At 34.6% G+C, this 18568-nt stretch overlaps 1 protein-coding gene across 2 annotated transcripts in view; it reads right to left on the reverse strand.

Annotated features, from left to right (window-relative positions):
• The window catches only part of LOC127563500 (DBIRD complex subunit ZNF326-like), a 116209-nt gene that overhangs the window by 7532 nt on the left and 90109 nt on the right, over positions 1-18568 (reverse strand). For both annotated transcript variants that reach the window (XM_052000023.1, XM_052000021.1), the window contains exons 4-8: positions 16225-16630; positions 13307-13502; positions 5951-6059; positions 4141-4288; positions 858-957 (exon numbers count right to left, since the gene is read on the reverse strand). In XM_052000023.1, the coding sequence (XP_051855983.1) occupies positions 858-957; positions 4141-4288; positions 5951-6059; positions 13307-13502; positions 16225-16630 (959 nt within the window). The remainder of the gene's footprint in view (positions 1-857; positions 958-4140; positions 4289-5950; positions 6060-13306; positions 13503-16224; positions 16631-18568) is intronic.

Genomic DNA, 18568 nt, shown 5'->3' on the forward strand with positions numbered 1-18568 from the left:
TACATTCCCTTTAAACCAATGATCCCATGGTCCGGGACTATATAACTACAAACTTATGACAAAGGATGGGGGGACAAGGGGGTGTAGGGGGAAGGCGGAAGGGAAAGAGAAGAAATGTCGATATAAAAGCATGGCAAGTAGTAGAACTCAATACTACAAGAAGTAGTAACAAGCCAAAAACTAAGCATCCAGGCACTGGAGAAGGGCAGAACAAGCCATGATGTTTATATCATTATCCCATTAAAAAAAATTTTTTTTCCAAAATAATTATGGGAAAAAATTACAAGATAAGATACAATATAAAACAGAACCAAAAGAATAATGATACTCTACAACTATAATTACACAGTAAGAACAATAAACAAGTTAAATTCACCAAGACCAAAAAGAATCAGGAGTAAAGGGTGGTAAGGGTGTTAAAGTCATGTATAGACATCTTTGGTGCTTGCAGCATATATAACATAAAATTAATGATTCACCATGCTTGTTCATTCTTCTTACTTCTTTATCCCTATTTTGAATTTGAATATTTTGAACTTATCTAGGGACATTTCAATAAATTTTTCTTAAAATATTTTTAAGGCCATTTTGCAAAATACTCCAATATTTGCATACTGGAGATATGAAAATCAAATATATCTAATAAAGATCTCTACAATATTTTTTTCTCTTCTCATTCTGAATCTTGCTCCTAATTAGATGAAAAGGACTCTGTTCCAATGTTCTTTTTAAAAATTGAAACATGAATGAATTTTGAATATAAAGCAAAAGAGAGAAAAGGAGCACAAGAAGTATCAAGTTTATCAAACACTTTTAACAAGCAATTTAGAAAACACAATTGGTAAGAAAATACCTACCTTCCATTACATCTTTCTCAACTGCTTTAACAGCATCTGAATCATTAATTGTCTGCTGTTTACGCATTGATGTCTTCTTGAATTTATTCACCATACATTCCTAAAAAGAACAAAATAAGAAACAAGATCCAATAATATAAATCTCACAGCTAACATTTAAGATTTACAAAGCATTTAACATCAGTCTTCTGAGAGAGGTGGATAGGTATTATCATCTCCACTTCAAAGAATAAACTGAGACTCAGACAGCATAAGGGACCTGGGCACAGTGACAATGCTAAACCATGCAGAGGAGGAATTCCAGATCACTCATTCCTGTCTCTAAATTGAACAGTGTACAAAATGGTTCTGAAGCTCAAGAAATGTATAGGATATATTTAACCTCTACTGGTCATCCTGCCATCTAGGGGAGGGGGTGGGGGGAAGGAGGGGAAAAATTGGAACAAAAGGTTTGGCAATTGTCAATGCTGTAAACCCATGCATATAACTTGTAAATAAAAGGCTATTAAAAAAAAAAAAAAAGACAAGAAATGTATAGGATCATCAAGGATACAATTACCTAATGATAACCACAAAGTTATACTGAATGGATTACAAATTAGAAGGAATTTTTGTTTTGGTGGTGGTGTTTTTATTTTGTTGTTGGTGTGAGGCAATTGGGGTTAAGTGACTTGCCCAGGGTCACAGAGTCAGTAACTGTCAAATATCTGAGGCTGGATTTGGACACTGGTCCTCCTGACCTGGAGTCGGGATAGAGTAGAGAGAGCACCATGTCACCTAGCTGCCCCATTACTGTTGTTTTTAAATGGAAAGCCAACGCTGGAGTAGTTAAATGAAGCTTCAAAGAGGAGGTAAGAAAGATCTAAGCTAGAGAAAACATGGGAGAGGCAAAATGTACTGAGGAGTAAGACGCCAATGGAGAGTGAGATGGGGACAGCAATGAGCATGCTAAATGTCTCAGTTACTGCATGACTCTTTTTTCTCTCAAAAGTCTAACCTGTAATGGGCTGAGGCTTGAGTTGATGCACTGAGGTCCCAAGCACATGAGGCTAAATAGTAATTGGACCATACTCTATTAATATATAAGCCTGGAGAAAGAATGGCCCCACCCACTCTTTGTGCAAGTCCTGATGTGTTGTATAGGAAATGACGATTTTGGTGGGTGGAGGCAGGGGAGTGGAAAAGGAAGGGGAGGAGAGACTTTTGGGATGGCCATTGCCATGGTTGGCTCGGCTCGCATCTCTCTCTCTTAGCTGGCTTCCTGTCGCAACTGCCTATATTTGCTATCGCAATCTTTCTTGCCTATATTTGCTATTGCAATCTTTATTCACCTCTTCACTTCAATAAATATTGAAGATTTTCCCCTTAACCTGAATTCCTGACTCTGGCTGATTTTAAATACGCGGTCATTACACTAACCAACTCCTTAAGTCCCAAGTTTTCATTCCGTGGTCATTTCATGCCAAGAATTCTTCTATTTCTTTCAGCTTTATTCTATCTATCTAAAATCACTCATTTTAGCCCAGTCATAACTTACACTTATCTATCTTATCTCTTTCAGTGCATTTATCTTTTCTCTTAAGCCAAATAAGAAGATCTGGATTCCATTTTCTATTTCTGTTCTAATCCCCTCAATGCCTATGAACTACAGATAGGGTAGACATTCAAAATACTGAGGGGCTACTTTTTCTGATAACCCTGCAAAAAATATACTTTCTAATGCTTTTACCCTTCAGTACTTTACAATTCTTTTTGTAAACAGTAAACTTATATGTATACCAAAGAATTGTTTTAAACTAAATTTCTTTATAATTTATGATCAGTAAATGTCTGGTCTGCATACCTATTTTATATACCTTTATACCTGGAGTTGTGTAAAAATTTCTCAGGCAAAAGGGGTTGCAAATGAAATAAGTTTTATTTCCTAAAGCCCTGCTTTAGATACAAATAATTTAAATTTAGGTTCTACCTAATAAGCTAACAAAATTACCTACGGTTTGGTTAAGTTCATATATTTTAAATGAAAGAAATATGGGGGGGAGGAAGCTTATAGGAATGGAAAAAGTTACAAAAGATACAGTAACAAGTTCTAGACTAATTTTGTATTTGTTTTGGAAAACTTTTGAGACTACACAACCTTTGAGGCAGGGGCATAAAAGCCTCACAAAGAGGCTGGTGATAAGACATAACTGTTTACTACCGAATAAGTCCAGCATCCCAAATTGGGTCAAGCCTATCCTCAAGTCTTCAAGTTGACACTAACCAGTAGAGGGGCACTGCAAGTTATCTGCCAAGTTAGAGAAGTGGCCACTCGAAAGGACAATGGAATCAGAAACATATAATATCCCATTATGGAAATATATAGGCAAAGTGAAACCCATACTGCAAGGGATGATATCCACACTTTTTCATGACTTCTTACCTAAAGTCCAATGGGCAAGCAGCAAAAGCATAGGGCTGTCACATGCAATATATACTAGCAAAGCAATTTCATAATTAGAATTAAGTTTACTTGTCTCTCCAAAGGAAGCTCTTGCTATAGTCCAATGTTCTTTACTACCAAAGATTCACTCACCAAATACTGCATACACTTTCTATTCCAGAAATGCCAAGATTCATGGAATTAAGAGCTGTTTCCAACACCTGGTCAATTGTCAGGCCACGTGCCCAAAGAAATGACAAGGGGAAAACACTATATAAAGACCCTTGAGAAGATAAACGATTGCTATCAGTACTGTAGTGTATCACCATGAAACAGGTTCAACCTCTGTGGAAGCAGTTTATGGGAAGGGCTGATATTTAGGCCCAGTTAAATGGAACAGATAATTCAGCTAGCATCTTCTACTTTCCTTACTCAAAGCAAATTTTCCAATAAATGGACTATCATTACAAACTTTTTTTTCTTACCTTCCAGTTTAATCTTTGGATATGTTAAGTATACACTTTGGCAGTTTCTTAAATATTGAAACACTTTTGTTTATCTATTGCTATCCCCATCAAATAGCACAATGATACAAATACAGTAGGCACTTAATAAAGGCTTGATTAATAGAATGACAAGGCATAGCTTCCTGTTTACTCTCCAGCATGTTCTTTCCTCTTGCTTTACATTGATCTTTAATTTCTGATCTTCTAACAAACACTCAATACCTAATATCCTGAAAGTACTGATCATATGTATGCTTTTTTAGAATTCCACATCCTGATTATTAGTTCAACACTATTTATATGAATGCTAATAATCAGGGAAGAAATGTTCATAACTAAGAAAAAAGCTACTTACGTGCAAAAATTCCATAACTATTTTATCAAATTTTGTTTGTTTCTGAATATAATCTAAGGTTTCCTTATGAAAAGAACTTTCCAGATGAAGTTCAATTTCTTTTTCTTCAAATGTTCGAAATTTGCAAAATGAACATGTGAATGTCATCCTAAAGAGGAAAAAAATACAGGTAATTTTTTTAAAGTGATGATACTAAAGATTTCTGAAGACTGTACCAATAAAAATGATATCATAATAATTATTAATTTTCTAAAGTCTCACCTAAGAGCAGGGGAAAAAACACTACTTTTACAGCAGTTAGCCACATCAAGAAATGTTTATCATCTACAATCTCACCATTGTAACTCAACAACCCAGCATTTCTGATCTAAATCCCTCAATCTATAAATGGCTGAAAAGGCTCATAACCATCTGTGCACTGAGTGCAGAATCCAGAAAGGTCCACTTCAAAGTTGTACTAAAGAAATTTCAATTCTCCAGTTGAATTATCAAGACCAAAATTTGCACCCTAATTTTAATTTCATGATTAGGTTTCTAAAGGAATCAAGGGAAGTTCTAGGAAGTCTGGACCAAATTCAGAAATAAACTCTTTCTCTGGGTGTCTCTGAGGAACAGCAACCTTCTTAACAAAGACTGCTTCAGAATGATTGCTGGCTCGTTAGTCCACCTCAGTCTAGACACAAATATTCAGAGCCTCTGGAATAATCCTAGAATTTAGGATCATAGTTATAAGAGTTAATGACAATTTGTAAGAAGGTAATAAAAGCTATTCTGTTGTCTTAGGAGCTAAAGAATTTCCTCTCACTTGAAAATGTGAGAAGATTGAATGGCATCTTGACATATCTTGCCATTGACTTTGCCACTGCCACTCTTCTCCCACACTCACCTGAACAGCACCCTCCTCCTCTCTGGACCTGAAACTTTGCCTTCCTGTCCAGGTGACCTAACCAACTCAGCATTGGAACTCCATCCTAGAGGTGACTTTGGGGAATGAATACAAACTTATTAACCAAGGGCAGCTAGATGGTGCAATGAGTAGAGCACCAGCCTTGGAATCAGAAGGACCTGAATTCAAATCCGGCCCCAGACACTTAACACTACTTAGCTATGTGACCCTGGACAACTCACTTAATCCTTAATGCCTTGCCAACCTCCCCCACATCGCCCCCCAAAAACAAATCCATTAACCAACTGTATCTAAATGGTCCCAGACCATTGCTTCCTATTCATCTAACCTCCACATTTTGGGACATCTTTCCATGCCCCTTCTAAGTCATGTACTTGCCCCTACTTCCCCTTTCCACTTTTTGCTTCCTGCTTGGGAACAGTAATCAAAGTGAGAGGCTCACACAGCTAGAGCTCACAGGATCTAGAGAGGCTCTTGTCTACAGAAGAGGAAAATGAAGCTCAAAGAGCCTGAGGGGCTTGTCTAAAATGCAGCAGGCAGCAGCCAAGCCAAGGTCTAAACCCTTGATCTCAGGCAACAATTCTGAGCATCTTCTCCAGATGTGCCAGTGCTTCTCACTGCTGATAGAAAGGATGTGATACTTAGCAGTCCTGAGATTCCACTGTCATTGCTATCACCACCCATTCCAAGGCCACTGCTCCTTTCCTTGTGATTTTTTCTGTGGTCCTTTCCTACTACATAACCTTATTGAAAACACTAAATAATGGAAATATGAGTAAATTTCTCAGAAATGTCCCCTACCTTAATATGTTTTTAGCACCTACCATGACATCTCTCACACAGCAAGCACTTAATGTTTATCTAAACAAAAGCTGCCTATATTATTCTGTATTAAGCACAGACCTGTATACATCGCCATACTTCTCACTGATCTTCTCTCTTCTCCGCCTTTGTTTCTCTCTTCGTATTTCAACTCGTCGCTTTTCTTCGTCACTTTTAGGGATCATTTTAGCTAGTACATTATATGAATAATAATAGTTAAACCAAAAAAAATTTAATAAAATTTCTTCCTTCTCTTTTAGCCAACAGATTCAGAAAAGTTTTTTTAGACATTTTAGAACTAGCAGTGACAATGCTCCAAAGTAACCTTATACTGGCCACAATGTGTTCTATGTTATATATGGAAATATTTTTTGGTGGGGAGAAGTTTGGGCTAAGGATTTTTCCTGGGTTTTTTTGTTCTTTTCAAAAAATAGAAGCATCAGCAACAGGTTAAATACCAATTCATCAACAAAGTCACCTAACATCTCACAGCTTAAACTCCAAATAAGAAGAAATCATGGAATACAATATTCAAAAAGGCAAGGATAAAGGCTTACAGTTAACTATAACTTTCCCTCCAAAAGTGAGTATTAATTCCTAGGGAGGAAAATGGACCCTTAGACTTTTAAACATTTCTGATTAGAAGACTAGAGTTCAATAGAAGCTTTAAAATGCAAAAACATTACAATAAGAAGAATTGTAGAAAACTAAATTTACTTGAGAAACTGGAAAAGGCTATATGATGACATTGCACTAGGCAGAGAAAAGTAAAAGAAATAAGTATCCTATCAGAACCTAAATGTCCTCAAAGATATTGAGGGAGTTAAATAAGAAAAACCAGAGGACTAGGGGCTTCTGAGATTCTGCAATCTTCATCCAACATTTGCTCCAAAAAATATTCTCCTTTAACTTCAATCTTCTCCTTTATCATGGACTTCTTGCCATCTGAACCATCAGGTCTCCTCAATTCTAAACCCTTTACTGACCCTTCTACTTTAACTGTTAGGATCTCATCTCTTCCCAACTAAGCAGTTGCAAGGGTTTTAAGGAAGAGGAAGAGAAGGGAGAATAAAAAGACTAAGAAAAAATTAAAAAGAATGGAGGAAGATAATAGTAAAACTTGCTATTTCTTATAATAAGGATACCTAAGAAGGAGAATACATAAGATTTAAGCATATGTTATGGGGAAGAGAAAATCAAATGAATTTTACACTTGTCTGAAATGGACAAAGGAGAATGAAATCCATCCATCCATCCACCCTACCCCCGTAGCCACAATTCTCTTTTAGACACACACACACACACACACACAATTTGGTAGAGCAATATTATCAGATTCAACAGGAAAATACAAATGGGAATGGTGGAGAGGAATATTAGGCTAAAAGACAATACTACAAAGGAATAGTACTAAGCAAAACTGACTTCCTGATTCTGAAGAGGGAATTGAGAGGAGGTGTTTTTAAAAAAAAAAAGGAAAAGAAGTCAACTCTAAAAGAGTGCTCATCATTTGCAAAATGCTTGCTAAACAAACTATGATATATGAAAGAGAGAATATTATTGCCTAGTAAGAAAGAGCAGATGACTGCAGAGAGCTCAGAGTAAGATGAATCCTAGATAGTAATGCAGAATGAAAGGAAAAGAATGAGAATAATTTTTACAAGGACAAAACATCATAAAGTAGAACAACTTTGAAAGATTTAGAAATTCTGATCAATTTGATGACCATGTCTCCAGAGAATTTGTGAAGAAACAATTCCAGACCTAGAGCTCTATACATGAGTCATGAGCTCTCTCCAAAAAACAAAGTTTAAAAAAAAAAAAAAAAAAAGGAATAGAAAGTTTTCATAGATGTCACTATGATAGTTGGACAGAAGCAAATGAGGGCAGAAAGCAATAGGTAAAAACAAAAAAATCTTAAGAGAATAATGTAAGAAACACTAAAGCTTCAAAATGCCCCAAAGCTAATGAAGATCTTAGAATGAGGAAAATAGAAGGAAATTAAAGGACAACAAAAATCACAGGTATTTATTGTCGGTGTTTTAACTACTGAGTCAAAGTGGAAGATCAAAGAAGATTAAAGATAGCTATTTAGGGGAGGCAAGATAAAGTGGACAGGGAAGAGTTACTCAACTTACTTTGCTTTGATTTTCTCTGCCCAGAAGAAGGACCTTTGGACTAGAGTACAAAGAACAAAATGGCTAGTAGGAAGTTGATAAACCAGCATAGAGAGAGAAAGAAAACACTCAGCCGCTCCTAAGTTCAAATGGCCAAGCTAATCAATGAACTATACACTCAAATACTAAAAACTGGCAGGTGTAATTGCTGATCCATCGTCAGTGATTCCTAAAGAACTGTGCACTGAAATTCCATTCAACTGAGATTCTGTGAACCTTTATCTAATATTTGCTCCAAAAATTATTCTCCTTTATCTTCAATCTTCAATCTCCTTTACTACCAACTTCATGCCACCTGTTCCATCATGTTCAGGTCTCCTCAATTCTAAAAGAAAACCTTTATCTGATTCTTCTACTTCAATTGTTAGGATCTCTTCTGTTCTCCTCTTCCCAGCTAAACTTCCTGGAAAATAAAAACTGTCTATACTTAAAGTTTCATTTCTTTGCACTTAATTCTTTTTTTGCATTCCTTGAAAACTGGAATCCCCCCCTTAAAATTATTCTCTCAAAAATCACAAACAACCTAAATGCCTAATACAAAAATTTCCTCTATCCTACTTGAATCAAACTATGGCATGGTAAACATCACATGTCAGCCTCTTGAAATTAAATGCCTTCAAACTCCAGAACCATGAAATTCTATATATTAATCAAAATATTCTTTCCAAGCTTCTCCTTTATTTACATAAACTTATTCTTCATTCTTATTATGCCCTTTGGTCCCTTGGACAATTTATATAATGCAGAATTCTATCAATTCATGTTGTGGTAAACTACCAAGCTACACCACTATCCCCACCTTTTTCTATAAAGTTATTTGGCTTATGTCTTCCTCTCTGCCCCAAACTCTGGCAATTAATTCTCTGGCCCAATACTGTTATTTTTTTTTCTTTTCTTTTTGATTAAAGCTGTTTATTTTCAAAACATATGCACAGATAATTTTCAACATTTATCTTTGCAAAACCTTGTATTCCAAATTTTTTTTCCTTTCCTTCCCTCCACCTCCTCCCCTAGACAGCAAGTAATCCAATATGCTCAACACGTGCAAGTTTCTATACATATTTCCACAATTATGATGCGCAAGAAAAATCAGGTCAAAAAGGAAAAAAATGAGAAAGAAAACAAAATGCAAGCAAACAATAAAGTGAAAATACTACATGTGCACGTTATGTGAAAATACTACATGTGCACGTTATACGAAAATATATAACACTATATATACAGTATATGATGCACATTTAGTCCCCATAGTGCTCTTTCTGGGTGTCTCTTTCTATAGGCCTGGCTTGAATCATGTTATTGTTAAAAAGAGCTAAGTCCATCAGAATCGATCATCACAAGATCTTGTTGCTGTGTACAATGCTCTCTTAGTTCTACTCACTTCACTTAGCATCAGTTCATGTAAGTCCCTCCAAGCCTCTCTGAAATCATTCTGCTGATCATTTCTTATAGAATAATAACTTCTTAACATTCATATACCCTAACTTATTCAGCCATTCTCCAACTGATGGGCATCCATTCACTTTCCAGTTTCTTATCACTATAAAAAGACCTGCTACAAACATTTCTGCATACATAGGTCCTTTTCTCTTTTTTATATCTTTGGGATACAGACCCAGTAGAGACACTGCTAGATCAAAGAGTATGCACAGTTTTATAGCCCTTTGGGCATAATTTCAAATTGCTCTCCAGAATGGTAGGATCAGTTGATAACTCTACGAACAATGTATTAGTTGGACCAAAATTGTAATAACCCCTTAAACAAGATGACAACGTTGCTCTCCAACTAATTCAAATTCAAATTTGTGAGCCTGCAATGCCAGCACAGGCCAGCCCGAGCTCCAGCCCAGACCCCAGCGTCAGCAAGGCAGGACCTCTGAATCAGCAGCAATGCTGAAGGCTTCTGGACCTCTCAGTCTGGGAACACCAGGGATTCAGAGAGTCGGTGGAGAGATTCTGTGACAACAGTTTGGGAATCTGATGTGCAGTCCCAGCATAATCCTGATCAGCAGAGCCCCAGTGCAAATCAGCACACTAGATCTTACAGCTACAGTGGGGCAGACACACCTAGCAGCTCCAGGCCAGAAAAGAGTGCTTGTGATCAGATTCCTAGAAGGAGTTCTGAAAACTGCACAAAACCCTGAAGCTTGGGACAATATATCCTCTACCCAGGAAATACAGTCTTACTTTAAAAAAAGAGTTTAAAACTGAGTAATAGACAAGGAAAATTAGCAGAAAGCAAAAAAAGTTTCTGACCAATAAAAGTTATTATGGTGACAAGGAGTTTCAAAATACACATCAGAAGATGATAACAAAGTCAAAGCTCCTATATCCAAAGCCTCCAAGAAAAATAAGAATTGGGCTCAGGCCATGGAAGAGCTCAAAAGGGACTTTGAAAATCAAGAGCGAGGAAAAATTAGGGAAAGAACTGAGAGAGGTATAAAAAGAAATTTTAAAAATTAATGAGGAGAAGAATGCCTTAAAAAGCAAATTTGGCCAACTGGGAAAGGAGGTACAAAAGCTCACTGAAAAATATAATTCCTCAAAAAAAATAGAATTGAGCAAATGAAAACTAGTGACTTTATGATCAAAAGAATGAAAAAATAGGGGAAAAAATGTGAAATAACTCACTGGAATAACAACTGACTTGGAAAATAGATCCAGGAGAGATAATTTTAAAATTATTGGTCTACTCAAAAGTCATGATCAAAAAAAGAGCCTGCATATCATCTTTCAAGAAATTATCAAGGAAAACTATCCTAATATTCTAAAACCAGAGGGTAAAATAGAAATTGAAAGAATCCATCCATCACTTCCTGAATGAGATCCCAAAATAAAAGCTCCTAGGAATATTACAGTCAAATTTCCAAACTCCCAAGTCAAGGAAAAAATATTGCAAGCATCCTGAAAGAAACAATTAATTATTGTAGAGCCACAACCAGGATAACACAAAATTTAGCAGCTTCTACAAGGAACTGAAAGCTTGGAATATGATATTCTGGAGAGCAATGGAACAAGAACTGCAACCAAGAATCACCTACCTAGCAAAACTGAATATAATCCTTCAGAAGAAAAGGTAGTCATTCAATGAAACAAGATTTTTAAGCATTCATGTTGAAAAGAGTAGAACTGAATGGAAATCTGAGTTTCAAATACAGAACTCTGGAGAAGCATAAGGAAATAATCAGAAAAGTAATATCATAAGGGACTTAATAAGGTTTATCTGTTTACATTCCTACATATCCTACATAATAACTTATAACTCATTAGAATGTTCTCATTATTGTGGCAGTTAGAAAAAGCATATTTAGACAGAGGACACAAATGTGAATTGAATATAAAGATAATAACTTTTGAATACAGAGAGGACTGGCGAGACTTACATGAACTGATGCTGAGTGAAATGAGCAGAACCAGGAGGTCATTATATACCTCAACAACGATACTGTTTGAGGATGTATACTGATGGAAGTGGATCTCTTCGATAAAGAGAGCCTTAATTGATCAAAGATGGACAGAAGCAGCTACACCCAGAGAAAGAACACTAGGAAATGAATATAAACTGCTTGCATTTTTGTTTTTCTTCCCAGGTTATTTATACCTTCTGAATTCAATTCTCCCTGTGCAACAAGAAAACTGTTCGGTTCTGCACACATATATTGTATCTAGGATGTACTGCAACCCATTCAACATGTAAAGGACTGCTTGCCATCTGGTGGAAGGAGTGGAGGGAGGGAGGGGAAAAATTGGAACAGAAGTGAATGCAAGGGATAATGCTGTAAAAAATTACCCTGGCATGCATTCTATCAATAAAAAGTTATTAAAAAAAAAAAAAAGATAACAACTTTTTTTTAATGATGAAATTAAGGGGTGAGAGACAAGTGTACCAGGAAAAAGGGAAAGGGAAAAGTGGAATGATACAAAGTATCTGCCATAAAAAAAAAAAAAAAAAAAAAAAAAAAAAGGCAAGAAAAAGCTTTTATAGTAGAGGAGAAAAGGGGGAAAAAAGGAGGAGTGAATGAACTTTATTCTCATATTCAATAGGAGTATAGAAATCTATCTTATCCTGCAGAAAAAATTGGAGGGAAATGGGATATGAGAATGGGGGAAAGGGTAATAAAAGAGAGGGCACTTTGGGGAAGCAAAACACTTTTGAGGAGGGGTAGGATGAAAGGCGAGAACAAATGGAAGAGAATAGAATTAGCAACAATAATTCTTAAAGAAAAATTCAAAGCAAGTTTCTATAATGGAATATTATTGTTCTCTGGAATATGATGAGCAGGATGCTCTCAAGAAAAAAAAATTCAAATTTTTGATTATCTCAAAGACCAAATTTAATAACCTTTCTTTCCCTAAGAACTCATTGTCATTGAAGATTTCAAAGCATTAAGTATTCTTACCAATCCACACCTATAGCATACTATCCTGATTATTTTTCTAACAAATCTTGCCCTGGCTCCACATCCACTGCAAAAAACCTCAATGAGACTATATTGCAATGATCAATGTTTCTTCTCTCTATATAGTTGATATATCTGCCATATTCATTCACCTTCACTGATTCAAATACTACTTCCATTGAGATGAATCTTATTTTGCAAGAAATAAAAAAAAATTTCATAAATAACAGCACAAAAAAATTGAGTAATTTATAATAAATGACAATTCAAATATGTACTTAAAACAGATTTTATAACTATATCTACTGAATAAGTGCTAAATTTTGGATACTTCAACTCTTTTTTTATTTGCGTAATTATTTAAAGCAATTGCACATACAATCTAAGGGATGGTCTAGCGATGTCCCAATGAAACTTCAAGAAAAAAAGTTAATCTTCCAAAGTAAAAATTATCTGGAAAGTCATAGTTCTATTGAGGATTTTAGCTCATAATACATAACTATCAAAACATTTTAGTAAATATTTTTTTCTACTGCATCTGAACAGTCAAATAGAACTAAGAAGCTGGAAAGGTCAAACTTGCTCAACTTAATTTGCTGAAAATACCCCTCCCCCCACAACAAGACTGAGACCAATTCGATTACTGTTTTAATTTTGCAACAAAAAAAGTGAAAATTTTTTAGAAGTCTTTAAAAAGTTCTTGTCAAGTTTAAGAACTAAATTCCAATAATCAGTACTGCATATATATAACAATCAATACAATTTTCTACATAAAACTTGGTTAATCCAGCGAGATCAAAAAAATAAAACAACTTTTAAAAATAAAAAGGTCTATATGATCATTTCACTTTAGTACTTACTAGGTGATTTTTTTTGATTTATCTTCTCAATCAGTTTTGTCAGTTTCAGTTTCTTGATAAATGTCCCGCCAGGCTTAGTAGATGGCTGCAATAATTTTCTCTTGATTCCTCTTGCAGCAACTGCTACATGACTGGGTTTGTTATGATAGTCTACAACAATTCCAGGTTTACGCTTGCCTCCAAAATCGCCCATATACTGTAAATTTGTGAAATCAATAACCATTAGGAAATTACTTAATCTAAAATACCAATTCATATACAAGTTACAAATTTCCTATTCTTTTGTTTACTCCTGAAAATTCCCCAGAATTTATATTCTGACATATGCAGCATCCTGGAAAAACATTCAATGGATCAGTATATATTTTCACCACCAGTAGAACAAATATAGATATTTCCTACCTAAATAATGGATTTCTGAAATTCACAGTAATTATTTCAAATCATGGATATGCCTATCAAAAGGCTAAAACTTGTACAACTCTCTCTGACTACTCCTCTTCAGAGTTCCCAATTGAACTATCCCAAGAAAATACCTTATACTGAATCTTTATTTTGCTACAATTCTGCCTTTCACTAAGCAGAAAAAGTCCTTGTGTTTGTAGCTTTAAGAAAGGTGCTAAAATTCATTAGATCTTCACAGGCTAAAGATTAAGAGCTGAAAGGGACCCCAGATACAATCTAATTCCAATACTTTTTCTGACACCCCATTTTACAGATAAAAAGACTGAGATCCAGAGAGATTAAGCAACCTGTCTGACATCAGACAGGTTTTAAAATAGGATCATTTATTACCCTCCAGACATAGGACAAAGTAAAGAATAATCACACCTCATCTACTCTGTGAGCATTTCCCATGTGGAAAATAGATTCTTAACTGTAGTTTCATGTAGAAAAAGGCTTACAGAAGGACACAAATACAACTAATCTGTTCTTCCTTTTTCTTTTTCTTCTCTAGGCACTACCAAAACTCCCAGAGAACAAATACCTCAGAGTTTGATTTAAACAACCACAAACTTCAAATACGAAACACAGGAGTAATCTGAAGAGAAGAAACCAATGGGAACTGTACAAGTGCTATCAGGGGAAAAAGAAAATCTCATTGGTTTATTTAATTCATCAAAAGAAGGGAAGAAAGAAAAGCCCATTCAAACTGGACTGGTGAATTCAAAGATCAGAAATATCTGTTTTACTGCCATGAAAACAAAACTGATGTTTCTTAAAAGTACTATTTTTCATCAAAATCCCACCCAAAATTAAATAGGAAGTAGAAAATATTCTCAATATTCTATAATTTTTAACACAAGCTTATATAGTCATTGACTTTCATTTTTCAAATCTAAGATAAAAGTCCCAACTATTTTCAATTTCTCTTATTGATATAATGTAATGAAGGTATATGAAACAGTTATATTGTTTACAACTGCATATTATGCATGTGAACTATACTTAACCTAATTAAGAACTAAACAAAGTTTCCAAGATGACTTACAGATTTATAAGTTAAAAAAAACAAAACCCCATTGATTATCCATTAAAGGTGCAATGCATTTTATATAAGTTAACTACCACAAATGCAAAATTTCTACATAAGAATATCAAGTTTTATTGAAGTACCATTGACTGTTAAGAAGCAAAACATGTGCTTTCTTATTAATTTGCTCAAAATTACTTTCCTTTAAAAACAAAAAAGAGCACCTGACTTTAAAAATCTATTTTTTCAATTAAAACAATGACAGATATACAATATTTTTAACGACAAACTACAAAATAATCCCCAATTCTACATTTACTTACTATAGACCAAACTACATCATAACCTCCAAATCTATATACTTACAAGAAAAACTTCTCATCAAAATTAAGTATGAATGCAAGTAATAAAAAACTTTTAAATTATATGTTTTAAAATTAAACACATTTAATATACTCATTTAAATGTTAATAATGCACAAATTTTTTGTTTTTCCTGGTCGTTCAGTCATTTTCAACCATGTCTGACTCTTTGTGACCCTATTTTGGGTTATCATGGCAGAGATACTAGAGTGATTTGCCATTTCCTTCTCCAGCTCATTTTACAGATGAAGAATTGAGGCAAACAAAGTTAAGTGATTTGCCCAGGATCACACAGTTAGTAAGTGTCTGAGCCTAAATTTAAACTTGAGTCTCCCTGACTTCAGGTCTATCCACTGTGTCACTAGCTGCCCTACAAATAACATGTTTTTTAATTGTAAAAATTAAGACAATCAAAATATTAAACTACTTGTATATACTTACATGGAGGTGGGGGAATCAACCAATGAAACATGTAATAAAAGACTGCATTAAAGAAATTAAAACTGAACAAAAACTGTATCATATCAACCCATTTAAAACATTTCCAAGCACCCTATTAACCCCTTCCCCAACATAGAAATATGATTAAGCAAAAATAAAATGTTTCCAATTTTTAGTCTTTGTTATTTAATGTGGAATCTATTGAGAATTATGCTTGCCACAGCTTATAAGAAAAACTTTTTTGAGTCATACATTGCACCTTTAACCTATTCAAAACTTTAGATTTCAAAGTTACCTTTTACAATAATCTAAGAATATCACACCAGCAAAAATGCTTGTGTTTACAGATAAAATGCAACTCCTTTTAACCCCTTTTAGACCAAACCTGTATCATCCTCACCTTTCCAGTAAAAAGATTTGGGAAAACTTCATGAACCACTCCTCTCCTGCCATTCATTTTTAAAGAGATGCTAGAAAACACACTTTATCAACTTAAAAAAAACTTGTTTCCAACTCAGCTTGTTCTTAGTCAAAGTACAGTGGGATGAAAACAGAATGTGATCCATGTTATAACTATGGTCTTGAAAGGGTTTAAAAGAGTGACTAGTAAAAAGAATCTGAAAAGATTCTGTTGTACTTACTCCTCGGCCTCGGCCTCTGCCTGTTGATGGTCCTCCAAAAGCATCATAGTTTCTGCTTCCAAACGTATTTTCAGGATAAGCAGGCGTTCCTCTCCCCCAAGAGCCTACAGGTGCAGGCTTCATATGGGGTGAAGAAGAACTGCTGCAGGAAGAGTAACTTTCTCTTCCTCTGTCCTCCATAAACCCAGGCCTCAATTTTGAACGGGAGTAAGGTGCTTCCCAGCTAGACCCGCCCTGGTTTCTACCTCCGAAAGAGTCAAGGCTATTCCGGTAGGAGCTCTCAAATCGACCACCATAACTACCTCCGAAGCGGCTTTGTTCGGGTTCATTAAAATCATAGCCAGATCTGTACAGATCTCGCCCACCCAGAGAAGACCCGGAGTCGTAAGACTCATAAGGTCCAAACCTGGAAAAGTTGCACAGTGAGGGAAAAAAAAAAGGTAAGCTTACTAATGTTAGACATTTCAAAAGACAAATTATCAGTTGACATTTATCAACTAAAATCCAGTTATACTATACTGATTTATACAATTCTGATTTTGTTTTAACTTGATTAGAGCTGGGCAATTTGGCACACAACCAGATAGAAAGCCATCTGAATCAATTTCTAAGAGGCAAGTTTAATAAGCCTTAACTTTGTTATATCTGTTTTTTTTAGTGACTTTTCTATTCAAAAGAAAACATTTTCCCATCATTAGATAAGCCCAGCCCTAGTCTCGGGAAAAAATACACCTGCTAGAGTTCAACAGATAGTCAATTCTTTGTTTTTTGAACTATTACCTCACATTGAAACATACACAGCATTTACAACACCTTAATTTTCAATTAAGAAACTATCCTGGGCTATACAAACTAGTGAAAACCCAGAACTGAACCTTATGCACACCGAAAGTTTGTCACAAAACTATTCTATTGCCTCTGAAGCAGTCTAAAATTTGTATGCTATCCCTGTTAACAAATCATATCAATCTGTCAATCTTAGAGGTCAAGGTCAATAATCAATCCTCAACCTCTTTTCACTGGTAGACTATTCAGTCTAAAAAATTCTAAAGGATTAAGGCACATGATACAGGACTGAAAAATCAAATCTATCTCCAATATATGTCCTCTATCTATGAAATTTCAAGGCACATGGAAAAGGTTTTACGTTGTAAATGATGAACAGTACATAACATCAATTACTTTTAAAATAATTTCCTAACCAAAAATAAAAAACCTATAATCCCCTGAAACTGTCCTAAGGAAAGGAGCACATAATCTCCTCTCATTTTTAATAAAGAGAAATTCAACAGAAATTTAAAAAAAACTCTTTCTAGACTTATAAATCACTCATATTATATAATTAAACTAATTCCAACAAACTTGTAGAAAGATGACTTACAAATGTTGCATGATATTTTATTTATTAGTTAGTTTTATTAAAAGCCCCAAGTTACACGCAAAAACAATACAAAATGCCTACAGAAATAGTCTATGCACATTTTCAATGAAATATGGTAATAACAGATATTTTAAAACATTAAAGTATGCTATGTTATTTCAATCATGTTCAGATTACTAAATGGAAGGTACTATTTACTTCAGAAACCCAGCAAATAGAAAAAATATATATATGCATTTTCCCTTAAAAAAAAAAAAAAACTGACAAGTATCAAAAGCTAAAAGAGGCAACACATATCAAGCATCAGGGGAAAAGTGAAATCTACCACTGAGGAACCCAGACCTTACAATATGGGAATGAGGATCCAATTTCTCTTTTCTCCTAACTAATTTGAATACATTCAATAGGATTCTTTATGCCTAAGGAACTGCAGATCGCTTTATTCCAGAATGTGATTAAATCTTACAAGTGATCAACTACACCTTAAACTTACATAGTAGCAACATTTAAATTTAAATAACATTGTATCTATATTAAAATTAAGCAAGTATGCTAGTTGTCCTACAATTTATGCTTTTTTGGTATGAGCAGTACCTACCAATAAAATAACTTGGATATGATTTAAAGAGAAGAAAAAGCTTATTATTATAATATACTCTTGTAGTTATATGTTAAAATTAAAAGAATATGAATACCTATTTTAAATATGTTCCTTAGATATAGAATACTGCTAAACAAGCTTACTTAAAATCATACCAGTTAAAAATACTTTGCTGTTTTTCCCACCACTCCCAGTTAAGAGTAGATTGAGAAAAATAATTAATAAAGCTTCAAAAAATATTGATGCCAATAATAAAAGGACCAAAATTATCTTAGCTCTCAGGTGTTTGGGACACTTAGTTTGAAAATTAGATAATGGTTAAAATTAAGTTCTACTTAAAAGACATTAAAATATTTTATAAA

Source organism: Antechinus flavipes, chromosome 4 (assembly GCF_016432865.1).
Source record: "Antechinus flavipes isolate AdamAnt ecotype Samford, QLD, Australia chromosome 4, AdamAnt_v2, whole genome shotgun sequence".
Classification (NCBI taxonomy): domain Eukaryota; kingdom Metazoa; phylum Chordata; class Mammalia; order Dasyuromorphia; family Dasyuridae; genus Antechinus; species Antechinus flavipes.